The sequence below is a fragment of the Epinephelus moara genome, chromosome 20 (genome assembly GCF_006386435.1).
Source record: "Epinephelus moara isolate mb chromosome 20, YSFRI_EMoa_1.0, whole genome shotgun sequence".
NCBI classification, from domain to species: Eukaryota; Metazoa; Chordata; class Actinopteri; order Perciformes; family Serranidae; genus Epinephelus; species Epinephelus moara.
Window position 1 is genome coordinate 28683698 of NC_065525.1, and position 23391 is coordinate 28707088.

A 23391-nucleotide genomic window follows, 5' to 3' on the forward strand; every position below is an offset into this window, starting at 1 on the left:
CCCAAACACTGCGTCACTTCTGTGACATGATAAAGCTGCAGTCCAGCAGTATCTGATGTTAGTGCACACAAGCTGATAAAGCACAGACTGGCTGTACGTAACATCAGTCCAAAGGTTCACTGATAAACACAGCAGGTTGTACCAATGTGTGACATGAGGGGGTCTTTAAAGTTTAATATCTAAAGTTCGTTTTTTGGTCTGACATTTAACTTTTAAAAACTACTTTTTATCTGGTCGGTCATAAATTCAGAGTCGGGGGAAAAAGACATCCAGAGTTTAATTATGTAATTAACAGTGGCAGTAAGACAAACCTGTACATCACATACCGTCAGCATTATGGAATACATTTACAAGAACTGCAGACGCACAGTAGTTGTGTTAATAAAAAAGCAGTCTGTAATGTTTCAAAGTCAGTCTGTCCCTGAGATTAGTTGATTGTTAGAAGAGGTCCATGAATGAGATGTTACATCTTTGTAACCGAACGAGTCATCTGCTTCAACGCTGACTACTTATTATGTGTTAGAGTTTGATTTCCCTACGAGCGATCGCTCCGTAGATGTCCTCAGTCAGGGGCACGTACGTCTTCTTCTCTGTATCTAAGAAGTATAAAGGATCTTTGATGTGAGCTGGGTTGAATCCCTCCTCCACCAACTTCACTTTCTTCATCTTGAAGGTCCCCGTCATCTCCAGGCAGGGCTACAAAACACACATTGAGGATTTTATAGAGATTTTTTTGTACCAACTTGTGTTTTAAAGACAGAGGAACAACACACTCAGGATGCAGCGCAGATACTGATCTTAATAAGTGGATCGGGTAACGGCAGGATGTCACAGATCCACATTTGTTTCTCCATCAGTGTCCTTATGTGTCAGTGTTTCCGCTACATTTACACAGGCAGCTGACTCCATTTGTGACGCCACAGCCTCATGTTGAGCCACATTAAATGACCCCAGTCAGTTCCACACAGCCAGGTTACACATTAGAAATTTGGGGAAAAGTAGATCTGTAGTTGACACCAGCAGATATCCGGACTTATCCAAATAAGTGTCAACACGGGTTTAGATTTGGTTTCAGAAGTGGGGCGACACAATCAAGTCAGAAGCTCGACTAGTTCCTCACAAGCTGCATAAAGCCCCACAACCTCCACTAAAAAGGTCGGGCAGCCTGTGTCACAAAGCAGGAAAGTCTACACCTGCCTCTGCTTGTAAAACTGATAAAATCTTACGTAATCAGTCTGGTTTTAGAGGGTCGACCTGAACTGAGCAAAGAGGTTTAGCAACATACAAATGAGTTTCAGTCAAAGTCACAGAAGATCAAAGAGAGGCGGAAATAATACCCCCGTCCATGTTCCACCTGCCACAAGGCTGCATGTGCGTGAAATAAGATAAAAGTGCAAAACAAATTATTGTTATTATTTCTTTTACCTGAATTCTAATGAATCGAGGTCTTGCATACACCGGGAGGTAGTTGACGACCTGCTTGTAGGTGTCCGAACAGTCAAAATCTTCTTCTTCTTTCAAAGTGACAGCTGCCATGCCGATCCGCCCCTCGTGACCTTATCAGACGATACATACAGAAAATATTACAAAGCACAGAATACAGTTTAACGCTTAAACAGGACTGCTTCTGACATCACCAGTGTTTTTACCTTCCACTTTAACACCGTAGACATTTGCCTCCAAAATACAATGAGCCATTGTGAGAATGTCTCCAACCTCTGATGTGGCAACGTTCTCTCCTTTCCACCTGCAACAGCAACAAGCAACAGACACAAAATTAAGAAAACACCAAACTTAACAGATCAACACAAAAAGAGTCACTACTTGCCTGAAAGTGTCGCCGACTCGATCCTGAAAGTACACAAAGCTCATGTGATCAATCAGAAGCAAATCTCCACTGTTGAAGTACAGGTCGCCTTTTTTCAACACGTCACGCAGCCTCTTCTTCTCAGTTTGCTGCTTGTTGCCAGCGTAGCCAACGAACGGAGACCTCTGAGTGATCTTTCCCACCAAAAGACCCGTCTCACCTGACGCAGAGAAGCAGGAAAAATGTCCATCACAGGTTCCCTCAGACCCGAAACCAGCAAACACTCCAAATCCCAATCATGTTGAAGTTATAATACAGATAGAAGCAGCACATTTTCACATTTGAGCAGCTGGAACAGTTAGTATTTCTGCTTCATAAAAATACAGTGGTCAATTAGTTTTCGTTTTAGTCGTCTGATTAATAATAGTTTTTAGCACTGAAGACAACTAATGAGGTAAGAGAATTAATAAAACACAGGTACTGCATACTCCAATTAACGTGTCCTAACATGTCGTTTACCATGTGGCATGGACGTAGCTGCTTGGGTCATTTTACTTCTTTCAACGTCAACATGCAATTCTATTGCCTAGCCTTCCTCTGTCATTCCTTCAACCACCTTAAAAAGGTCATATCCAAAAACCTGATAATATCCAAGTCTTTCATAATGTTTAAAAGTAGGTGTGTTTTTCTTCCAACCATATATGCTGGCTTTTATTTTGGGCGTGCATCTCTACCCCAGCCTTGCAAACTGTCGGTCTGCGTACACAGAGCTGACCATAAACAGGCAAGAGGCAGTGTGTCGCAAACTGTGGTAAAAATCCTAGTTGAGACGTATATTCCGAATGTGCTGTATACATTTCCAAAGAGGAATATCTAAACAGAAGATGATGTTTGCATGACCTGTATCAAAATCAGAATACTGTCACATTCAGAATAATAGGAGAATATTATTGTCATTGACTCACCTCTTTCTGCCTCGATGCACAGACCCTCTGCGTTCCTGACTGGCTCTTCCTTCTCAATGTCAAACTTGATCAAAGTGTACGGGAAGAAATACTAGATAGAAAAAGAAAAAGTTCATCATTAAAATAAGTGTTGTTCGTGAATAATTTAACAACCTACAAGGAACGAGGAAGTTTAGCTTTGCTGCTTGAACAAGACTAATGCTGCATTTCACTGCATGGTACGACACGGCTCTACTCAATTCGACTCACTCTTTTTGGTTTCCCATTAGCTCAAGGTGTGGATAGTACCTGATGCTGTTTTTGGTAACACCTCAGTTGAGGTTCCAAGTGAGCTGAACTGATGCTACAAGGTGAAGCTGAAACACTGCAGAACACTGATTGGTCAGAGACAATTAACACTAGCACGACACAGGATATCCTGCACACACCTGCCCTTCTAAATAGCTAAGCTACTGTCAATAGCATCTGCAATTTTTTATTTGCTTGAGCCAGATTTTGAAAAATGGCAGTCTGCAAAACTATGCTGAACATGCAGTTTTACGTTGCGTTGCTATGGCAATCAGCTGAGAATCCCTCTTACTCTGAAGGGGCACTATCCCCACTGGAAAAAGAGAAAAGCACCTGGTACCAAAACTGAGTCATGTCAGGTCAAACCATGAAGTTGAAATGTGGCAAAGAGGCTAATAATTAGCTAATTGCTAATGTCAGCCATAATTGTTACCACATTAGTTTAGCCTGTGCTAACATTTGCTATAGGTAGCAGGAAAGTACAGCTGCAGCTGATGCAATTGACATTAATTTCGAGGATTTTGTCAACTGTAAACCGACAGATTTGGACCATGAGATGGTGGCACTAGGGGAAAGTTAAAAAAATCCCCAACATAAATACAATTCATCTGGGAGAACATAAATTGTCTGCAATAAATCTCATAGTAATCCGACCAATATTTGTTGAGACATTCCACCCAAAAGCAAAAATGCCAACTTCATGGTGGCGCAAGAGGAAAAGTCAGTGTCACCAAAGTCATTAGGATTCATCCTCTGGGGGCCAAGAATGTCTGCACCAATTTTCATGATGACTCATCCAATTGTTAAATGTAGATATTTCAGTCTGGAGTGCAGCAGTGATGCTAGCATGGCTAAAAACAGTGGATGTGTTCCTTTACTCACCCTGTGGACCAAACTGACTCGCCCGACTACACCGACTTTGGACGTGTAATTGATGAAGCCGATGTTTCCCTCTGTGGCAGCGTACAACTCTCTGACTTGAATGTCACCGAAGCGATTCAGAAACTCCGACCAAATGTCTGTCCGGACTCCGTTGCCGATGGCGACCCTCACTTTGTGGTTCTTCTCATTGTCTTTCTGCGCAGAGTGAGACAGACTCAGAGTCAAAGCTTCACATCTCTCATCAGAACAATACTTCATTAATTAAACAGGAAGATGAGATTTTACCTTGGGTGAGTTGCAGAGGTAGCGCATTGTTTCACCGATGTACTGCATCACTGTGACATTGTACTTCCTGCAGTCGTCCCAGAACTGAGAGGCAGAGAACTTTCTCTTCAGAACAATGGTATTACCTGAAATTACCACCACATAACAAGGCATGTATCTCAGTGTGTTAACTCACACAGCAACTTCTCAAAGTGCCCAAACCAGGTGTGTGAATACTTTGAGGATTAAGAGGATTATTACCTCTCTCGATGGACCCGACCATCCCGATAAGGAAGCCTGCGCTGTGATAGAGAGGCAGGTTGATGTAGAAGATGTCCTCTGATGTGATGCCACATACCGCCTGGAGGAAGGAGGCGGCCCAAACCCTCTCATGGGTGACGACTGCTGCTTTAGGCAAACCTTCCAAGGTTAAAGACACATAAATCATGTCAGGTTCTCGAACACAGCAGGTACAGTTAATATTAGGTATGTGTGCTTTCTTCTCAACCCTGCAGTGTGATTCACTTCTCTCGTGTCCATTCAGAGAATCTGTTTGTTTTAACAGAAATATTTTCTTTAAAGCTGCTCTAGTTAATATTTTTATATAAACAATGCAATGAAAAAATCTGGTAGATACATCGTGATTCTCTCTTAAAAGATTGTCTCAATGCAGACAAGTCAATAATCAGAAATTTAAAACCCATTTCTTGACATAATGATCGCCTTGGCTCTACGTTCCTACGGCTGAACCAATAAAATAATGAAACATAACAGACATTAACATGTGCATCATGTTGATGTTCTTAGCTAGGCTTTTACTTGAGTTTTGGTGAGGATGCCTGAGCCTGAACAACACAGAAGGATACGATACTGCCAGCACTCCCTGGCTTGAAGGTCCAGTGCGTACGATTTAGGGGATACATTGGGCAAGAATGGAATATACTCTATTAAGTATGTTTTCTTTAGTGTATAATCACCTGAATAAAAGAATTGCTGTGTTTTCATTATCTCAATATGAGCTGTTTATATCTACACAGGAAGCAGGCCCTTGTCTCCAAAGATGACTTGGTGGACTGTCATGTTTCTACAGTAGCCCAGAATGGACAAACCAAACACTGACTCTACTGGGTGGGATGTGACTCGTAGTGTAAAAAGCGCTTTGAGTTGTCGGAAAACTTGAATGGCAGCATTTACCATTAGACTGAGCCATTTGTGTTTTCACATTGTCAAGAGCATTGGAAAAACACTCATTTTTATGACGTGAAATTTGCTTTCCTCAGTAGTTTTACTGGTTTAAATCACCTGGTCCGTTTATTTCGGAGGGGAAGAGACCTCTACAGATAATTCGGCTACGGGTATAAAACCTCCTGAGCAATAAAGACTGAAGGGATTGTAACTGCGAGAAGTTTCAGCTGGTTGCAACCTGCAATCCTTACTGCTAGATGCCACTGAATCCCCCTAAATCTTACACACTGCTCCTTTAAAACCCAGTGTATGGAAGCATTTTAGTTTGTATACAATGAAAGGCAAGAGAGACCTGGACAAGAGTCACACTGTATTAATAAAAGATAATGAAAGTGAATTCATCTGTTTATTTTATTTATGGATCATTACAAATACGCAATGATTTTAAAGAGGCAAGTAAGGAAAAACTGTCAACATTTATTTTATCTAATAAGATAAGTTTTGAGTCTGTTCATCTCACTTCAGTGATTTTTATTGCAGCAAAATGTATCTAGTAGACTGAGAAGGCAATTGATTATTTTGTTCTGGTTGGCTACCAAAAGTTTAATTTGTTTTTGTCACATTAATAATTTATGTGATAAAAAATTTATACTTGGTGTCTGTGTGACAATATGATATTGCCAATCAAAAATATCCCGATACTATGCTGTATCACCTTTTTCCCCACCCATAGTAGTCACACAGTGATAAAAAATAAATCATGTATAGAAATACAAATTTTTGATGCATCAAGATGCATTGATAATCGTTTCATACTCATATTGTAGCCCTACGAATCAAATTGTTAGGTGCCAAGAGATTCCCATCCCAACAAATTACTGTGTGTAACATGTGAGAGTCACTTGTAGGACATCCTACAGAGAATTATCACCAAACTCTGCAGATCTCCTCTATTTTTTCTAAGCATCATTCAGCTCATTGTTTTGGTTTTATGCCCTGAAGCTCTGTTATCAGCATCTTGTCAGCAGAAGAAACTCTGATAAACCCACTAAACACTACCTGCTCTGCACCAAACAGCAGACAGAGTTACCAAACAGCTGGTGAATGTAGTGGAGCAGCTAAAGAACACTAATGTTGCTCCTTATCAGCAGGGTGTGTAAAAAAGTAACTGTAAATCAATCAGTCAATCAAGCAATCATTTTGTCTGACACATAGCATTATACAAAATACAACTCCACTGAAATGGGATCCATCAGCTCCTTCAACTTGTGCTCTGTGATTTAGTATTTTTGTGGATTCTCACATTGATGGCTGCTGCTTTATAGCTGTCCATGTTTCTGGCTGGTTCGTGGTTTGTAGTTGACCAGAACTGTCTTTTTCCATTAATGTTCAAAGGTCATAATATGATAATGTTTACAACCCTGCAGATTTCACAAGCAGACAAATTCATTGTAGTTTTCCTCCATGCTGACAGTGACCACTGTTTGTTGTAAACTCTCTACAGCCACATTTCAAGTCATTTTTTCAGGAACGTCACTTTAACATCTGCAGAATTACCAAAATAACATAATCACTACATCAACTAATGTTTCTGTCCCTACAGAGGGAGTCAGAGTGTGTAATGTACTGATTCAATAAATGCATTGAATGCAGGAATTGTGTGTGGGAAGATACTGAGCTCCTCTCCAACACATCTGTGTTAGAAATACTGAATGAAGTCTTTTCTCCTGTGTAATCGCAGTAAAAAATGTCAAACAATGGAGAAGCTAGTCAAAATCTTACCATTTCACATATCTGAATACTTCACAGGACTATGAGTCTAAGGCAGAGTTAAAGTTCTCACTGTATAGATAGCAAATATCATCTCCCAACTACCCAAGAAGAATCAAACCTCATTGGTATAAATGTGTGGATAAAATATTAGAAACACCTCAGCAGACATAGTTCAACAGCAACACAAACTTCAGCTTCCAAAATGAAATAAAATTGAGTCAACATGCCTCTAAAACAGTTTCAACAAAAACATTTTGAGTTATTTCAGTTGCATTATTTTTTGGTGTTTCAGATGAGTTTGGTGAACCTGTGGTGCCGGACGTGTAGATGTACAGCGCTGTGCTCCTGATGTTGATGTTGGCTCTGAGGTCACGGGACAGCGGCTGATCTGAGGCCTGGGAGATCTTGTCCGACAAAGCGTGGATGCCCTGGATGCTGCAGGTCTCTGACAGGAGGTACACGGTGATGCCCTGCTCTCTCAGCGTCGGTAAAACCTCCTCCACGGCATCCTGCAGCTCTGCAGACACATAGAGGCATTCAAGCTCTACACAGTATGTCACAGCCCTGTGTTGCGCAATGCAGCACATGTAGGCTCGTATCCTGTTACCTCACATCCCACTGGGGCACGAGCACATGGTGCAGGAGATTCAGCCTACATGTTTGCATTTCTCTGGGGTGAAACTCTAGCAACAGAACGGGGGAGCAGAGAAACAAGTTGGGCCTGAAATGCAGTCAGACATCAGGACTGAAAGTACAGCACACTGGGTGAAACCAGGAGGGGAAAAGTGATTTAACTTTTGTTCCTTATAAATTTTACTAAGTTGTATGACTCCTACATTGTCCTGGCTGAATGGCTAATGAAACAGAGTTTGGTTGGAATCAACAGAAATTAAAAATATGAATTCATATGATGTGGTAACTTTGATGTTGTCTAAGAGAACAAGTCTTGGTGATTCTGTGGAAATTAGGACTGGATGTGTGATCAGTTGTCTTTTGTCTTGATGATACTGTGACAAAGCTTTTATACCAAGACAGTTTGATTTAAGTGTTGGTTTCCTAAAACACAAAGTAGCCATATGAATGCAGTAAACGTGTATTTCAGTTGTTATAGTGTTAATTTTGTCTGTACATCTCACCTCCAGTGCAGACTAAAACATAATTAACAGCCTTTATTGGTGATAAAATGTGTTAATAGAGGCTGATTAGTGCTGCCAGAGTTGTTATCTTCACAGACCTACAATTACTACCAATATGTGGCCTGCTATTTGGTGTGAATGTTAAAGGAGCAGTGTGTAGGATTTAGTCGTATATAGTGGATTGTAGATTTCAACCAGCTGCAACTTCTCCCATGTGACAGTCCTGAACTCCCACTTGGAATTAACTTGGCGTCCATTGTTCAGGAGGTTTGTCCCAGGAGCCTAATTATTCACAGAGGTCTCCTCCTCTCCAAAACAAATGGACCCACTGATTTAAACTGGTAAAAACACTGAATAAAGCAGTTTTTAATGTTAAAAATCAGTGGCTCATCATGGAGGGGCTGCGAACTACGGTGGCCGACACAAATCCCCCTAAATCCTACACAGTGGACCTTTAAAAGTGTTAATGTTGTAATCTAGTGGTGGAAGACAAACTCAGATCTGTTTCAGTTTTACATCGCAGCACAACAGTCCTACATGGACATTATTAAGGAGTTCTCATGGAGTGTTTGTGTGCAGCATTTCTTGAAACCCTGCATCAAAATTTAGTCTTAAACACATATTATAGTGCGTCAACATGATGCACATGCTTAGTATATGTTGCAGTCAAATACAGAGCAGAACAGTGCTACAGAACAACAGGACTGGTTGGTTTCTGAGGCTTAAGACAGAATAAAGAAACTACCATGCACGGTCCGGTGTTTGTTCTGCATCTGAAAGTGACTGTGTCATTGTAAAGTGCACAGACAGTGGGAGGAACGGCCATCAGTTGGGGGCGAAAGTTCATTTCATTTTGATAGCAACAGATCATGGTCTTAACTTACCAAACACTTTGAATGTAACCACTTAACAATCATTACCTGCTAGGTAAATACAGCCGTCAGAATGTGTTTCAGTAACCAAAATCCACCAGGAATTTTGTGTTTTCTGAAAGTCTAAAGCTGACAGTAGTGGAGGAAATATTCCAATCCTTTGCTTCAGTAAAAGTACTGATAAAGCAGTGTCAACATGCCTGATTACAGGTTAAAGTTCTATATTTACTTTATATACTGTTGGTAGTTTAGTATTTGTATTATTATATATTTTTTATTAGACAGTTTTACCTCTTTGAGCCTTGAACAGATGAAATCATGTGAGAAGTTTAGGGTTGTATTGTCTCTTTGGATGATGTGTTAACTCACAGACATCTGAAATGTTACAAGTAGGGATGCACGATATTGGATTTTTTACCAATATCCAATATGCCTATACGTAACAAATCATTTGACCGATAACTGATACCAATATTGATATGTTCCCTACCTAATTTTAGTGATCCTTGACTCTCTTCTATGCATACTCTTATCAGGAGATGAGCACATGGAGACATGAATGCAATACTTTTCAATGTATGTAATATTCATTCATTGTGCAAATTAAGAAAACGCATGTTAGTCAGTTTTGACAGTTCAATTTAGAGCCAATATTGGACAATACTGATGACGTACCGATATTATCAGCATGTTGGCCAATTCAGGTATTATATTTTAAAGCCAGTATTGGCCGATACTGAGGACATGCCCAGAGTTTCTACAGACATAACCAAGTTAAAGTTAAGACTTTTTAAGACCTTTCTAAACCAAATTTAAGCCCAAACCTGCAATGGAAATACACATTACATACATACAGTATATATATACACACACATATATATATATGTGTATGTATGTATGTATGTATGTATGTATATATATATATATATATGTATGTGTGTGTGTGTGTGTGTGTGTGTGTGTGTGTGTGTGTGACACGTACGTACTCTTTCCAAGAAAACACACTGTCAGTTCAAAATGAACAGTAAGGAAAAATGACAACAACTGGGTGAGTTTAAGTTAAAGAGTAAAGAGTTTAAGTAAAAAGAAAACAAAATCTCATCGCTGTCATAAATACTATTTATTATTTCAATTCTTCAGTCTGTCCAATGATAGTAGTCATTAGGTCTGTCAGGCTGGACACATTTTCACAATAGTGTGACCGAAAATATTTAAGACCAAACGAATCTGAATTTAAGTCAAGTTAAGACTTTTTAAGGACCTGTAGACAGGTTAGCATTACTAACGTCACGTATTTTAACAGCCATTTAGAGGTTTTAAGGCCCCTTGAATGTCTGGTGTTTAGTAAAAATCCGTTACTTACATTTGAAAGTGTATTCGGTGCTGGTGCCGCTGCCGCTGTTTGAGCTTGCCGCCATTGTCAAAAAGATCCGGGTTGAACAAAGGCGAGCAAAGAATCTTGGGATATGGTAGGCCGCGAAGGATAGTCGCAGTGCATCCTCCGAATACAGGGAAAAGGAGGGCGCATTTGTCGGCTGCATTTGGAGGAGCCTTTAGATTTGGACATATTGGGACAGCCTTCACGCAGCGTTGTGATGTAAGCGGCCTTCAAATTCGCCCTTCGAAGGATGCAGACCCTGAATTGGGACACAGCTCCTGTGTGCCGATATTATCGTGCATCACTAGTTACAAGGGGTCCCAACAAGACAAGGTCAAAGTGTACAGGGACTACTGGTTTAATCTTTAACTATGTGTTGTATTTTTGGAATTTTATATGTTAGTTTTAAATTTTTATTTTAAAAACAAAAAACTGTAGCTACACCTTTAAAAATAAATCTTGGAACCTCAGAAATGTAGAAGACTAAAACAGCATAAAACATAAATGCTCAAGTGGAGTAAAAATAACTCGAAATTGTGCATATGCATATTACTTAAGTAAATGCAAAATCTAGCAAAAAAAGTTTTTAATAGGCAATAAAATAGGTAAATTGTGTTTATCAGAGGTATTTGCGACTGAAAAAATATAATATCCACACTCTTCGTTAGTGAACAATATTCTAGCTTATTTACACGCTTAGTTGTTAGCATAGCCTTCATAGTTAGCAAGCCAACTCACTAAGGGTCCATGTCATTGGTCCGACAGCCCATTAGTCCGACGTCCCGTTGTTCCAATATGTGATTATACTAGGCTATACTGTATTTGTGTACCATAGAGGATCAGCAAACGCAACAAAAGTAGGCTACTGGTCGAGATACAAGTGCCATAGAGAGAAGAGAGTGAAACACCATAACCTCCTGTTATTAACTCTGGGGTCGGGGTTGTGTGGGGAGCTCTCCGCGGTGCTGAACGGCTCCCGGCGGGCGTATTTCTGCCTTGATGGTGCGCCGCGACCGGCTCTGGGTCAGCTGGGAAAGGCTTGAGGCGAAGCAGGCTCACGGCTTATGTGTTTGCCACTTTCTTTTTCATTTTAACCCACACCATGATCTTTTCCTAACCCTAACCAAGTGGTTTTTTTGTGCCTAAACCTAACCAGACCTTAACCTCAGGGCATCATGATGATTTCGGAACAACGGGACTTCGGAACAATGAGTTTAATATGGTCGGAACAATGGGATGTCGGACCAATGGGCTGTCGAACCAATGGGCAGTTCCCCTCACTAATATTCTAGCCAGTTCACAAGCTCACTTGTTAGAGCCCTCCTCGTTAGCAAGCCAGCTCACTAATATTCTAGCCAGTTCACAAGCTTACTTGTTAGCATACCCTTCCTCGTTAGCAAGCCAACTCACTAATATTCTAGCTTATTCACAAGCTTACTTGTTAGCATAGCCTGCCCCGTTAGCAAGCCAACTCACTAATATTCTAGCCAGTTCACAAGCTCACTTGTTAGCATAGCCTTCCTCATTAGCAAGCCAACTCACTAATATTCTAGCCAGTTCACAAGCTTACGTGTTAGCATAGTATTCCTCGTTAGCAAGCCAACTCACTAATATTCTAGCCAGTTCACAAGCTTACGTGTTAGCATAGCATTCCTCGTTAGCAAGCCAACTCACTAATATTCTAGCCAGTTCACAAGCTTACTTGTCAGCATAGCCTTCCTCGTTAGCAAGCTAACTTGCTGATATTCTAGCCTACTGGCAAGCTTACTTGTTACTTGTTACCTAATTAGAAAGCTAACTAACTAACGTTAACCCTGTAGTGGGCGTTTGTTAAATGTTACTGAGGATTTTGTTCAATTATACTAATTTCAAATTGGAAAACTAGCTTAGCTTAGCTCAGAAGAAGCACAAAGCAATTTTTACAGAAGCACAGGAGCAGCACACTGATGATGTCTGAGGTCTGTGATTGATTGATTACAGTGTTGGTCCAGGTATGTGATGAGGGATGTTGATCCAGGCACATGTCCTACTTCCCAAAATCACCTGTTGTATTACTTCTTAGTCTGGAACTCTTATTCAATCAAGTTATCTTTGTTTTGATTTTTTTTCTTTTTATATAACTTATGATTGTTGTTATTTAATAGGGGTGGTATCCTCATAAGCCATTTTTGGGTTCTAACTTCTGCTCCACAATATTTTATCTTCGAATTTATTTTGGCTGTACTTTCTACACATGCATGTGCAAATAAACTGAACTAATGAACGTAATAGTACTTTAGACTGTGCACGTTTTTGCATGCCTAGCCTACAGATGAATGGTGGACAGGGAGCTGCAGACCCTCACTCCTCTCCCCTGCGCCCCTGGCACATGTGCAACAACACATTACACAATAACACCTCTCTGAACTCACCTGGAGACGCGATGATCACTTTGGCCCCGCAGCAGGAGAAACAGTGCAGCAGAGACTTGGACCTGATGTTAAAGTTGAGCAGAGCAGCCGGGCAGCCCAGCTTTGCCAACCCGAGCCAGGTCCATATGTAGCTGGGCTCGTTGGCCAAAAACAAGGCGACCGTGTCTCCCTCCTTCAGCCCGGCTGCAGCCTGCAGCGCCCGGGCCACCTTGCTGCTCTGTCTGTCCACCTCTCCATACGTGTATTGTCTCCCTTCAAAGTGCACAAAGATCCTACTGGGATGCCTCTTTACTGCATCCAAGAAGTGGTCCAAGACGCTGTAGAAAGGTTTGCCCTTCTTGTATTTTAAGAGCCTGTAGCCGAGTTTGACGCTCGTCAGGATGTACGCCCAGTCCTCTCCTAAATATGGGAAAAACGTCCTGAGGAAGGAGAAGGACAGGATCGCCAGTCCGGCTAACACTGTGAACCAGATGTACATGTTGCAGAGCGCACTACACTAAACTACACAGAAGGCATCTGTCCCAGAGGCAGAGGTGGATGTTATGCAGCTCTGAGCGATTTGTGACAAAGTTCACCCACTCAGCTCAGTCCGGGGAGGTACTCACTGCTCAGCTCAGGCCCGCTGACCCCTCCTTCATTTCAGGATTGTTTTCCACTTTCCAGCCCGGGTGTTTCCACATCTAATCTCAACTTACTTGTACCCATTTCAATCCATATTTACCACATCCCCATGTTGTTTTTCTCGCCTGCCGTGCTGCAAAACCTGATCCTGTTAAACAAAGATAGAAGTGAGTAAACACACACACACACTGACTCATCTACAGCTGCGACACCTCGAGGTCATGACTGTTCACTGCAGTTTATTTTCTGCTAATTGTTCATATTAAAAGCTTGTAGAGTGGCAGCAGCAGAGAGAAGACTGATATTTATCCACTAATGTTTATTATTAACAACAGTCATAAAGCACTGCAGCAGCTCTGCACATGTTTACCCGCATAATAAACCCGCAATCTGAGCAAGTAGTGGGCGTGAGCTTCTTAAACTGAGCTCTATTTGTCAAGTGATTTATGAGGAGGGGCGTGACTACAACACACACACACACACACACACACACACACATGTCAGAAGGATCAAGTAGTGAGGCTCCCTGTTGCCTCTGTGTGGGGCAGAGCTGCAACTGCTGCTTATTTTCATGACAAATGTATATATATTTCAATAACTCAGTTAAAAGTCTACAAAATGTTAGAGTATTATAAAAATGTCACTCACAATCACAATTGCAAAATCCAAAAATAATAAATGTGAACATCTTGTTATATCTTAGTGTTGTAGTTGTATTGTTGTTGTTGTTGTTGTAGCTGTTGTGTCATGAATATGTTCTATTTTTCTAATTGTGTTTTATATATGATAGTGGCGTTTAGCAAAGAAATGTTCTTTGTCCTCTGTTTCCTGCCCATGTACAGATAAAAATTAGCATATACGTAACTGTGTATATATGTGACAATGTTAGTGTATATATGTGACCAAAAATACCAGTGAAAATAAGGGATTACTCATTTAATTGTATAGTTTTTTTTATAGTTGATTTATAGTGTATGGAGAGTAGGCATATATTTTATAAAATATTTTGTTATAGATTGCTACTGGCTATTTTACAAAAAAAGAAAGGAAAACATGATGGAGATTGGTTTGCATTTTCAACGGCACATACAGCAAGTGGAGTTTTTCTTTGAACACAGGCATATTTTTTTTTAGGTAGCTATCCAAGGGCATGTTTTCTGCTGAGTGTAAAGGCTGAGGGCCCACTATGGACTCCTGTGGAGACTTGGACAGCTGAGATTCACCTTAAGGCCAAAGACTTGACCTGACTTGAGAATTCAAAAACAACAACAAAAACTTTTGACCTAAAAAACCTGAGCGACAGATAAGACGGCAAATTCACCACAGATATTTAATCACAGTAGGCTCACGTCTTTAGCCTCGGCTTTTTAAAAAACATTTTAAACACAGATCTGAGGTCAAAATGTTCAGAAACAGAATTCAGAGACCTGGAAGACTTGTAATTTAGTGATCACTGGCCCTCAAGGACTTTGAGATTTACTGTATCTCAACCAGTTGAAACTTAACTAGGGCAGACGATGGCATTTTTGTTGGTCAGTGATTAACTGTCACAGATTATGATGAGTGTCTGTATAACTTGTAAGTGTTTTGTGAATGGTTCACCAGCAGGTTTTTGTACATGTGCATGTTGCTTTGTGTCGCACTGACATCTCACTTGTAAAAATGACACATAAAGCTGAGCAGTATTCATCTTAAACTCGTATGACACCACTGTGCAGCTGTGTTTGTAACTGTGGTTTAATATCCTCAGAGCCACTGAATTACATGTTGATGTTGTGACAAGAGAAGAACTGTTTGTCACAGCATCTTGTTTGGGACTGTGTTGCAGAGGTGTAAGTTTTAACCAGTTGGTGGTGCTAGATGAAGTCGACTGAAGTGTGGGACTGTCGTTATATCAATAGAGCAATAGACAGCATTTCAACCAATCCAAGATCAAGTAACCACTGACAACACAGGACACACAGGACCGGGGAGAGTAACTGCGAAAAACTTGATACTCTTTGGTAACTGGGGAAAGCTACTGATAGTGATCAGGGAAACCAAAAGCACTATCTTCTTCCTGTTTTGGTTGACACACTTCATTTGTGCTGTAAATGAAGCCTTCATTTTCTTACAGGGCTTACAGGGAACCAGTCTAAACGCAAATGTCATTATTCTGTAGCACTACATTGTGCAATTATTTACTTTATAATAAATTAAAGCAAAAAACACTTCCACTGTAACATAATAAGTCACAGCCTCAAAAGAACCATGAAGTTAAAGTCAAAAACGTGATCATGGTGGACGGTTCATGTACCTTTAGGTTGCACATTTTCAAGAGATTTACAGTCTTTCTGATCCTCTTCTTAACATCACTGACCTTCTGGTTAATGAGCTTGTCCCTCCTGCCTCAGCTTTCTGACTTAATTCCCCATGTGTGTCTTTACCGGTCAAGCTGTCCTGCATGCTGCTGATCCGTGGTTGGCTCCAGGGGCAACACGGCCCAGGTTACCCTGCACTCAACCAGAGGGTGACAGGAGAGTTTCTGTCTCAGAAGCTGGTGGGTCATAGTGATCAGAGACACTTACAGCACCCCAGAGAAGATTTATTCAAGGTACATGAAGGGAACAGTTTTTTACACATTAAAGTTCAACATTATGTGATGACAAACCAGTCATGTGAAACCACTTTACATTTCTCTTACAGGGGGAAAAGCACAGGTGTTACCCTGAAACTTGTAAAGCAGGGATTTGCATTTCCATTACAACATGGCTTCCTTCATGAAGGTGGGTCTTTAGCTGGTGACGGCTTGTTTTGAGTGATGATGTTTAAAAGCAGAGGGCTGATCCCAGGCAGGTTAAAGAAGTTTTCCTGTCGGCCTGTTATCTGCAGCTTTTCATCAACTTTCCTCCCTGCTGTATTATTAATATTGAGTATTGAAGAAAAGCCGCTAACAAAGTTCCGCTAATTGAGTGATAAGCGTATTTAATTTCCTACAGATTCTTCACAATAAAAGTCCCACGTTATTTTGTTGTCAGAAAGCTTTTATTTTGAAGCAGCAAAATAAGGAATTTCTCAAGCACCAACTTTACACAACTTTACACGGCTGATAGCGAACATGAAACAGTAAAATAAAGCAGATATCTTTAGTACAAACAGGGTGCAGGAGAGAAACTGAACTCCAAACCACAGCGATTCAGTTAGAAGCTCCAAAAGTCCTGAGAGATGAACCCACAGAGAATTTTAAAAATGCCTCTCTCTGGTATCAGCAGATAGATAGAGTAGGATCTCACAACGCACACGGCTTCTTTGAGAGGGAGAAGGGGGTTGGCTGCAGTGTTGTCTCGCTCACCAGACCTTTCTCAAGAAAAGAAAGGTCTGGCTGGGCCGACTCTCACTTAAAGATTGGAGAAAAAAACGCCCCGGCTTTTTTTTATTTCTTTCAACCAATCACAATCGTTCTTGGCGGTGCCACAGCAACGGTGCGCTTGCAAAAATATTGCTGGGGGGAAACAGGTTTTGGTGTAACACGCCCACAAAAATATCGCCTACAGGATGCGAACCATGGCAGAAAAATGGCTACATACCCGCAAGATCAAACACTGCAAAAGTTAGTAAAGGACGTGTTGAAAACTGCTACACAACCGGAGGTGGTAGGGCGGGACTTCAGCGGGTGGCTCGTTCCGCCCAATGAGAGGCCGATCTATGCAGCGAACTTCCGCCCACTCAGACTAGCTGCAGTGTGACATCACCGCTACTCATTTGAGGATGGGCAGCCCGGCTTTTGGACACACTCGATAGAAGGTCCATCTTTGGTGCAGCCCAGCATGGCATGGTGTGTCTCCACTGATAATAGAAACGCAAATCAGTGCGGCATGGCTTGAAACGGTGCTGCCAAAAGTGACAGTGGAAAAGGCCAATTAGAGGAGCACAGGTCTTATTTAAGTTATAAATTACACCTGTGGTTTTCCTGCAGCTTGATGCAACGAAAAAGCGTTGTTACAGCGTCTTAAAGGAATACTTTGAAATCCGCTTGTCCATGCAATTCAGCAGCAACACATGCACTTGCAGGAGCACGACTCGTATGCTGAAGTGTTTTAAACTGTACGGTTTTAGCCAAAATGCATGTGTTTGGGAAGTACTCAGCATACAGCTGGATAAATGAGACTTGGATTATACTGCAGAAATAGTTTTGCTGTTGTAAATGCAAACCCCTTATTACTACAATTCATCAACAAAGTTTTCTTCACTAATCAAGGTAACACAGGGCGAGTAATTGATATGCACATGAGGATTTTATGGGTGAAGTACTCCTTTAATATGCTGTAGGTTTAGACAGCCATTGTTGATATAACTAGCTATAATGCCAAGTAACATTTAGGGATCTAAGTAACAAGTTCATTTTTCTATTTAAAAAGAAACACAAGGAATTTATATTTCTGATTGCTACAATAAAAGTTTGTGTAAAAAGTATATAGATTACTAAAAAGTCCAGCACTTAATTTTAAGAAAATAGTTACAATTCACAGTACTCATCAGAAAAAATCTGTATCAATTATTTTCCTCCAATCATTCAGCCCTGTAGAAAGGGAGGGACGTAATGCCTAACGATCAACAGTCATACAAGAAGACATCTTTTGTTTACAAGGCACAGATTCCAGCTCCTGCACTGACAATAGCCTCGATAGAACAGAATGGTACGCAGCAAGAAGTCACAGTTTGAGTGAGGAGCCATTTCCTCAACTGGAAAAACTTGTTCTCTTGCTTCAAGTAAATCAATGCCCTCTCAGTGCAACAGGCTATAACATGCTCTCTGGAGAATTTAAGTCATTTATGGATATGTGTGGAATTTCTGATGAAGTAGAAGAACATAGGTGAACACATAAAAAATAAAATCACAAGAGTTCATCAGAAAGCAGCCTCTCAAATGAGCTCAGCATCGCAGTGGCTTGATGTGTCACAGTGCGAGCAGGAGAGGTAGAATTAAAATTTAATCTTCCCTGATGTAACACCGTTGAATATATCCAGCGTAAGTGGGACATAATCCATGACTTTTTCATCCAGATAGAAGAGTGGCTCGGTTATCTTATTTGGGTTGAAACCTTCCTCCACCAGTTTCGCCTTCAAATGCTTGAACGTGCCTGTAATGTCCATGGAGTTCTGTAACCACAGTGAAATAGCTTCTAAGGAGAGGGAACTCAAGTAAGGCTGAATGTTAGAAATTTTTGTAAAAATATAAAATGACTGAAAGTACCTGAACCCTGAGAAAACGTGGCCTCGCATAGCCAGGCAGGAAGTTTTTGACTTGCTTACAAACAGCAGCGGAGTCAAATCTCTGTCCATCTCTTAACGTGACAGCAGCCATCCCACATCGCCCCTCCTGACCTGGAATAAGTTAAAGAATAGTTAAGTCAGAGGAACCTTTACTAATGTAAAACATTAAATACACTTAGGCTTGAGGGAAAACTTCACTTGCAAAATGACCATTTGTTTATCAGTTACTCACCGCGTGTTACCTTCAATTCCTGGGGAAAAAAATAAGTTTTTGAGTAACTGATGAACAAACAGTAATTTTGCAAGTGAAGTATTTCTCTAAAATAAACATTTAGAGGAGAAAGCCTGTGTTAGCAAACTGTGGGCATGAAAAAGATGTGGAAGTAGCCACTGTGACGTTATGAGAGGGCAGAGATGTGGAGGGGTGAGGGGTGGATCTGACTGAAAACCAAAGAACACTATGCATGCCCCCCTTTGTCAATCACAAAGCAGCCATGCCCTAGATCAGTGGCTCCCAACTGGTTCAGCCACAAGGTCCAGATTTCTCCTTAGTCATTAGTTCAAGGTCCACACAGTTTAGTACAAACAGCATCATACTTGTGTTTGACTATGTTGTCTGGCCAGTTTACTGTCTCTGTTAAGAAGCTGTCTGTTAGTCACTCACTCCACAGCAGGAAAATCGCTTCAAAATAAAAGCTCTGTGCGAAAAATTCACTGTACTCAAAAATAAAGTGTGGTATTTACAGTCACCTGTGGTCCATTCAGAATAGACCCGCGACCCACTTTTGGACCTCGACCCACCAGTTGTGAACCACTGCCCTAAAGCTGTGTTATTGACTTTTTTACTCGAAATGGGACCTTACTTTACAAATTGAACATCTTGCTGTATCGGAGAAGCCTTGAAACTAGAGATTGAGGCCATAAACCAGGGATACTAAACTTATGGCCTGTGGGCCAATCCTGGCACGTGACAGGCTGCCAGGCAGCTAGCCGACCATTTTCCAGGTCACACTTGATATCAGCTGATTCACACTAGGATTATTTTTTGTACTTTAATGTACAATACGGGGCCAGAATGCATAAAAAAGTACAGACAGAGGTCAGGGTTAACCCCTCAAATGTCCTCAAATCCTACAAACAAGAGCAAGGTTTTGATTCAACACTGGGGGGGGGGACACATAGAAAACAAGGGCTTTGGGGTCCTCCCTCAGGAAATTTTGGGCAGCAAACATTTAATGTTCCGCATTCTGGTGAATTTTATGCATCGATTTATGGTAGAAATGTCTATAATTTCATCAAAATAAAAGTCCTTTTCTACTTTAATGTCTTTACTGGAAGGTAAAAATGCATATTCTAAATACTGAGAGTGATGTGTCCCCTGCATCCCCCCCAAAATCTACACCTATGCCTACAAACCCCACTGTGTACACCTGACCTGTGCAGCACTGTTGTGACTGGACTTGCCTCATCACTAAGTTGAGTGAGGACAGCAAACATCAAAAGGTTGCAAACATGCAATTCATTTATTATATGTACTGATAAATATCATTAATGTTTGTTTATTAAATGGCCCGTCAGGACAACCTGCAATCATTGACTTTCTGCTGTTTTCAGAATAGTTTACTTATTTGAACTATGCTCTCTGTGCAGCCGGCTTGTCCTCTGTTAGCACTGACTGCGGCTTTACCTAACCTTTGTCCCGCTTCAGCGGTCCGACCGTCTGAAAGATACAACCAACAAGAAGGGGGTCCCAGCCTACTGGAATATTTCGGCCAAAGTTTATGACCAGTACACTGACCCGAGCTGTCCCAGTAAAGTGTAAACAACACAGAGAAACTGTGGCAAGAGTTTAAAGGTACCCATTGGCCTCAATACATGATGGACTCCTGGCAAACAGTGCGTGGTTGAGGTTAAGGTTACTTTATTGGTCTCCCTTGCGAGAAATTTGGTTTGGATGAAGGGAAAAATTGCTGCATAAGGGTTACAAATAGAAAAACAACACAATAAATAAAGGGAAACAAACAACCAAAAAAAAAGATACATAGACACATGCACACCCAGTACACAGTAAACTCACATACACGCTCGGATGCATGCTACCTACACACACACACACACACACACACACACACACACACAAACAGTTAATGTCTGGTTTGTGTTTTCTTGGACTAGCTAAACATAAAAGCCATCTGAGGACAAAAACCTGCTAAATATGATGACATCATAACGCGGCTGCCCAGTTCAAATGGGCTGCAGGGGCTTCGTAGGCAAATCAACTAGGCCAAGCCCAGCGTCAGGCCATCAAAGCCCTCTCTGGCGCAGCTGAACAGACCAGCCGGTAGCTATGGATCAAGAGGAAAGACACCACTCTGGCCCCAAAATACCACTAACAACAGCAGGGTTCAAGGAAGTAAAAGCAGAGGGGGAAGCACCTGGGACGCCAGGTGTTTTTCAGCTGTTGCCATAATGCTTGATTTCTGCTTGTCGCATTTGCAAGGGTCTCATGCGGCATGCTTTCACCTGTCTGTGTAATGGATGTATAAAGAATAGGGATGGGAATATAGAACCGGTTCCAAATTGTCCATACAGCACAATCACATGTGTCTGAGCTTATCGATCCCTTTTACAGTCCCAGCTTAGGAGTGATTTAGGAAAGTTCTCAGAGCAACTCTGAGCAAGGAAGGGACACAAATTTTTACCTTAGTGAGGAGGTGTAGTTGACCCTGTTGCTGGGTGTGGTGCATTCTTTTAACATATTTGATTGGTTGTCAGAGACACACCCTTTTGTGAGCCTGTAAGGTGTGGACACTCAGTGGAAATTAAATGAACTGCTGACTGTGAAAGTGTTCTCATTGTTAGTGTGATCACTCTGCTGATGAAAGGTTGAGACAGACTCGAGTCATCACTGCTGCACTGTTGCATTTTCCAGTTTTCCAAATATCTTGGTGTTGTGATCATTTTATTACTGGCATTATAGCATTAGGTGGGAAATGACACACACATATTATCCCTGCAGCATCTGATCTGTAGCATTTCATTTACTCACTGTCATCCAGTGGAGAATATTTCTCCCACCTCTTTGTCTTTCACTATTTTCTCCTCTGATTAAGAAACTCTTAAGCCTCTTAAAAGTCCTCCTCTCTGCTCCTAACAGTTTTCACCTTAGGAGCTGTTTTAAGGGCTAAAATGCTCTGTGAATAACTTTTATCTTTACAAGGAGCTAGTCTGAACTTTAAGGGGCAATACTAAGAAAGTGTCACAATTTTAAGAATGTTCTTAGAATTTTGTCACAAGGAGCAACTGTTTGTATAGGGAGGCTTTGTGAATACAGCCCCTGGTATGCCATGTACCTGACACTCTACACAAAAGCGCCACTGCTTTCCAACTGAGCTGCACGTCTGTTATCGAGGTTAAATATCCTGTGTTTTAATAACATGGTGATGCACAGGCAGGTGTTTTTCAGGTCCAATTCTGTGGCTTGTTCAGATGAGTTGTATTCACTGCGCAGTGGAGACAGAAGTTCGCAGTGAGGATGTAGAATTTTATCTAAAGATGAACATTCAGAACAAGGTTTTTATAGTGTTAGATCTGATCTGAGGCTTGCTGAATCAGTGACATCTTATTGGTTCAAAAAAGCCTTTTATTAAATTCAGCACACTGTTTATTTTATACATGTCTCATTTGATTATTTTTATTGTTTTTAATCTTGTGTTGCCACCGGTTATTGTATTCTTTTATTTTGTATTACTCTAATTGTTCGATTTCCCACACCTCAGTGCAATCTACAAGGCAATTAGTTGCCAACTTTGCCTTAGCCTCAGTGATGGTATTTTATCTTTATTCAATTGTCACTGTTCTTTGTATTTCTTAAAATTGCCTCATTTTATTTGCTTAAATCCCGCATTGTTTTAAATCCAGGATCAACCATGTAAAGCAATTTGTAACGTTGTTTTTATAAATAAAGTTTATTATCATTATTCTTATTCTTATCTTACTATATAATGAGGAGAACTCTGTCCGTCTGTGGGTGTGTCTGTTCCAGTGGTAGAGGGTCATGGGAGGATGCGAATGAAGCAATATTACATCAATTGGCCAAAGGGGGGCGCTATAGCAACCGATTGTAATTGCAAACTTTGAATGGGCATTTCTCATGCCCTGTATGTTGTAGAGACATGAAACTGTGCACAGAGATGCCTCTCCTCATGAGAAGCACATTTGCCTCAAGAAACCATAACTTACGGTTATATAGATTTTCTGCCATTTTGTATTTTTTGAAAAACACTTCAAATCGATCTCTTCCTAGGAAGTTTGACCGATCTGCATGAAACTTGGTGAACATAATCTAGGGACCAATATCTAAAGTTCCCTCTTGGCAAAAGTTGGAAAACTTACTAAAACTGAGCTTCTATAAGGCAATGACTTTAACTATCTGTAGGGCCGTAACGGTACATGTATTTGTGTCGAACCGTTCGGTACGCGACTTTCGGTTCGGCACGACCCTGTACCGAATTATTGGGCGCAGGATATTATTTTATTTTGTTTTATTTTAATTC

General features: G+C 41.0%; 2 protein-coding genes across 2 annotated transcripts in view; both read right to left on the reverse strand.

The window, feature by feature from the left end:
- Positions 1-259: 259 nt before the first annotated feature.
- On the reverse strand, positions 260-13926 carry LOC126408200 (long-chain fatty acid transport protein 2-like). The gene is made up of 10 exons (XM_050073636.1): positions 12962-13926; positions 7472-7681; positions 4468-4626; positions 4228-4352; positions 3943-4137; positions 2773-2863; positions 1829-2027; positions 1650-1747; positions 1426-1556; positions 260-696 (listed from the first exon to the last, which is right to left on the reverse strand). The coding sequence occupies exons 1-10, from the start codon at positions 13437-13439 to the stop codon at positions 520-522; spliced, it is 1863 nt and encodes a 620-aa protein (XP_049929593.1). The 5' UTR covers positions 13440-13926; the 3' UTR covers positions 260-519.
- Positions 13927-16145: 2219 nt separating this feature from the next.
- The window catches only part of LOC126408201 (long-chain fatty acid transport protein 2-like), a 15753-nt gene continuing 8507 nt past the window's right edge, over positions 16146-23391 (reverse strand). Inside the window, exons 9-10 of the mRNA XM_050073637.1 lie at positions 18816-18946; positions 16146-18721 (exon numbers count right to left, since the gene is read on the reverse strand). Of these exons, the coding sequence (XP_049929594.1) occupies positions 18545-18721; positions 18816-18946 (308 nt within the window). The 3' untranslated portion in view covers positions 16146-18544. The remainder of the gene's footprint in view (positions 18722-18815; positions 18947-23391) is intronic.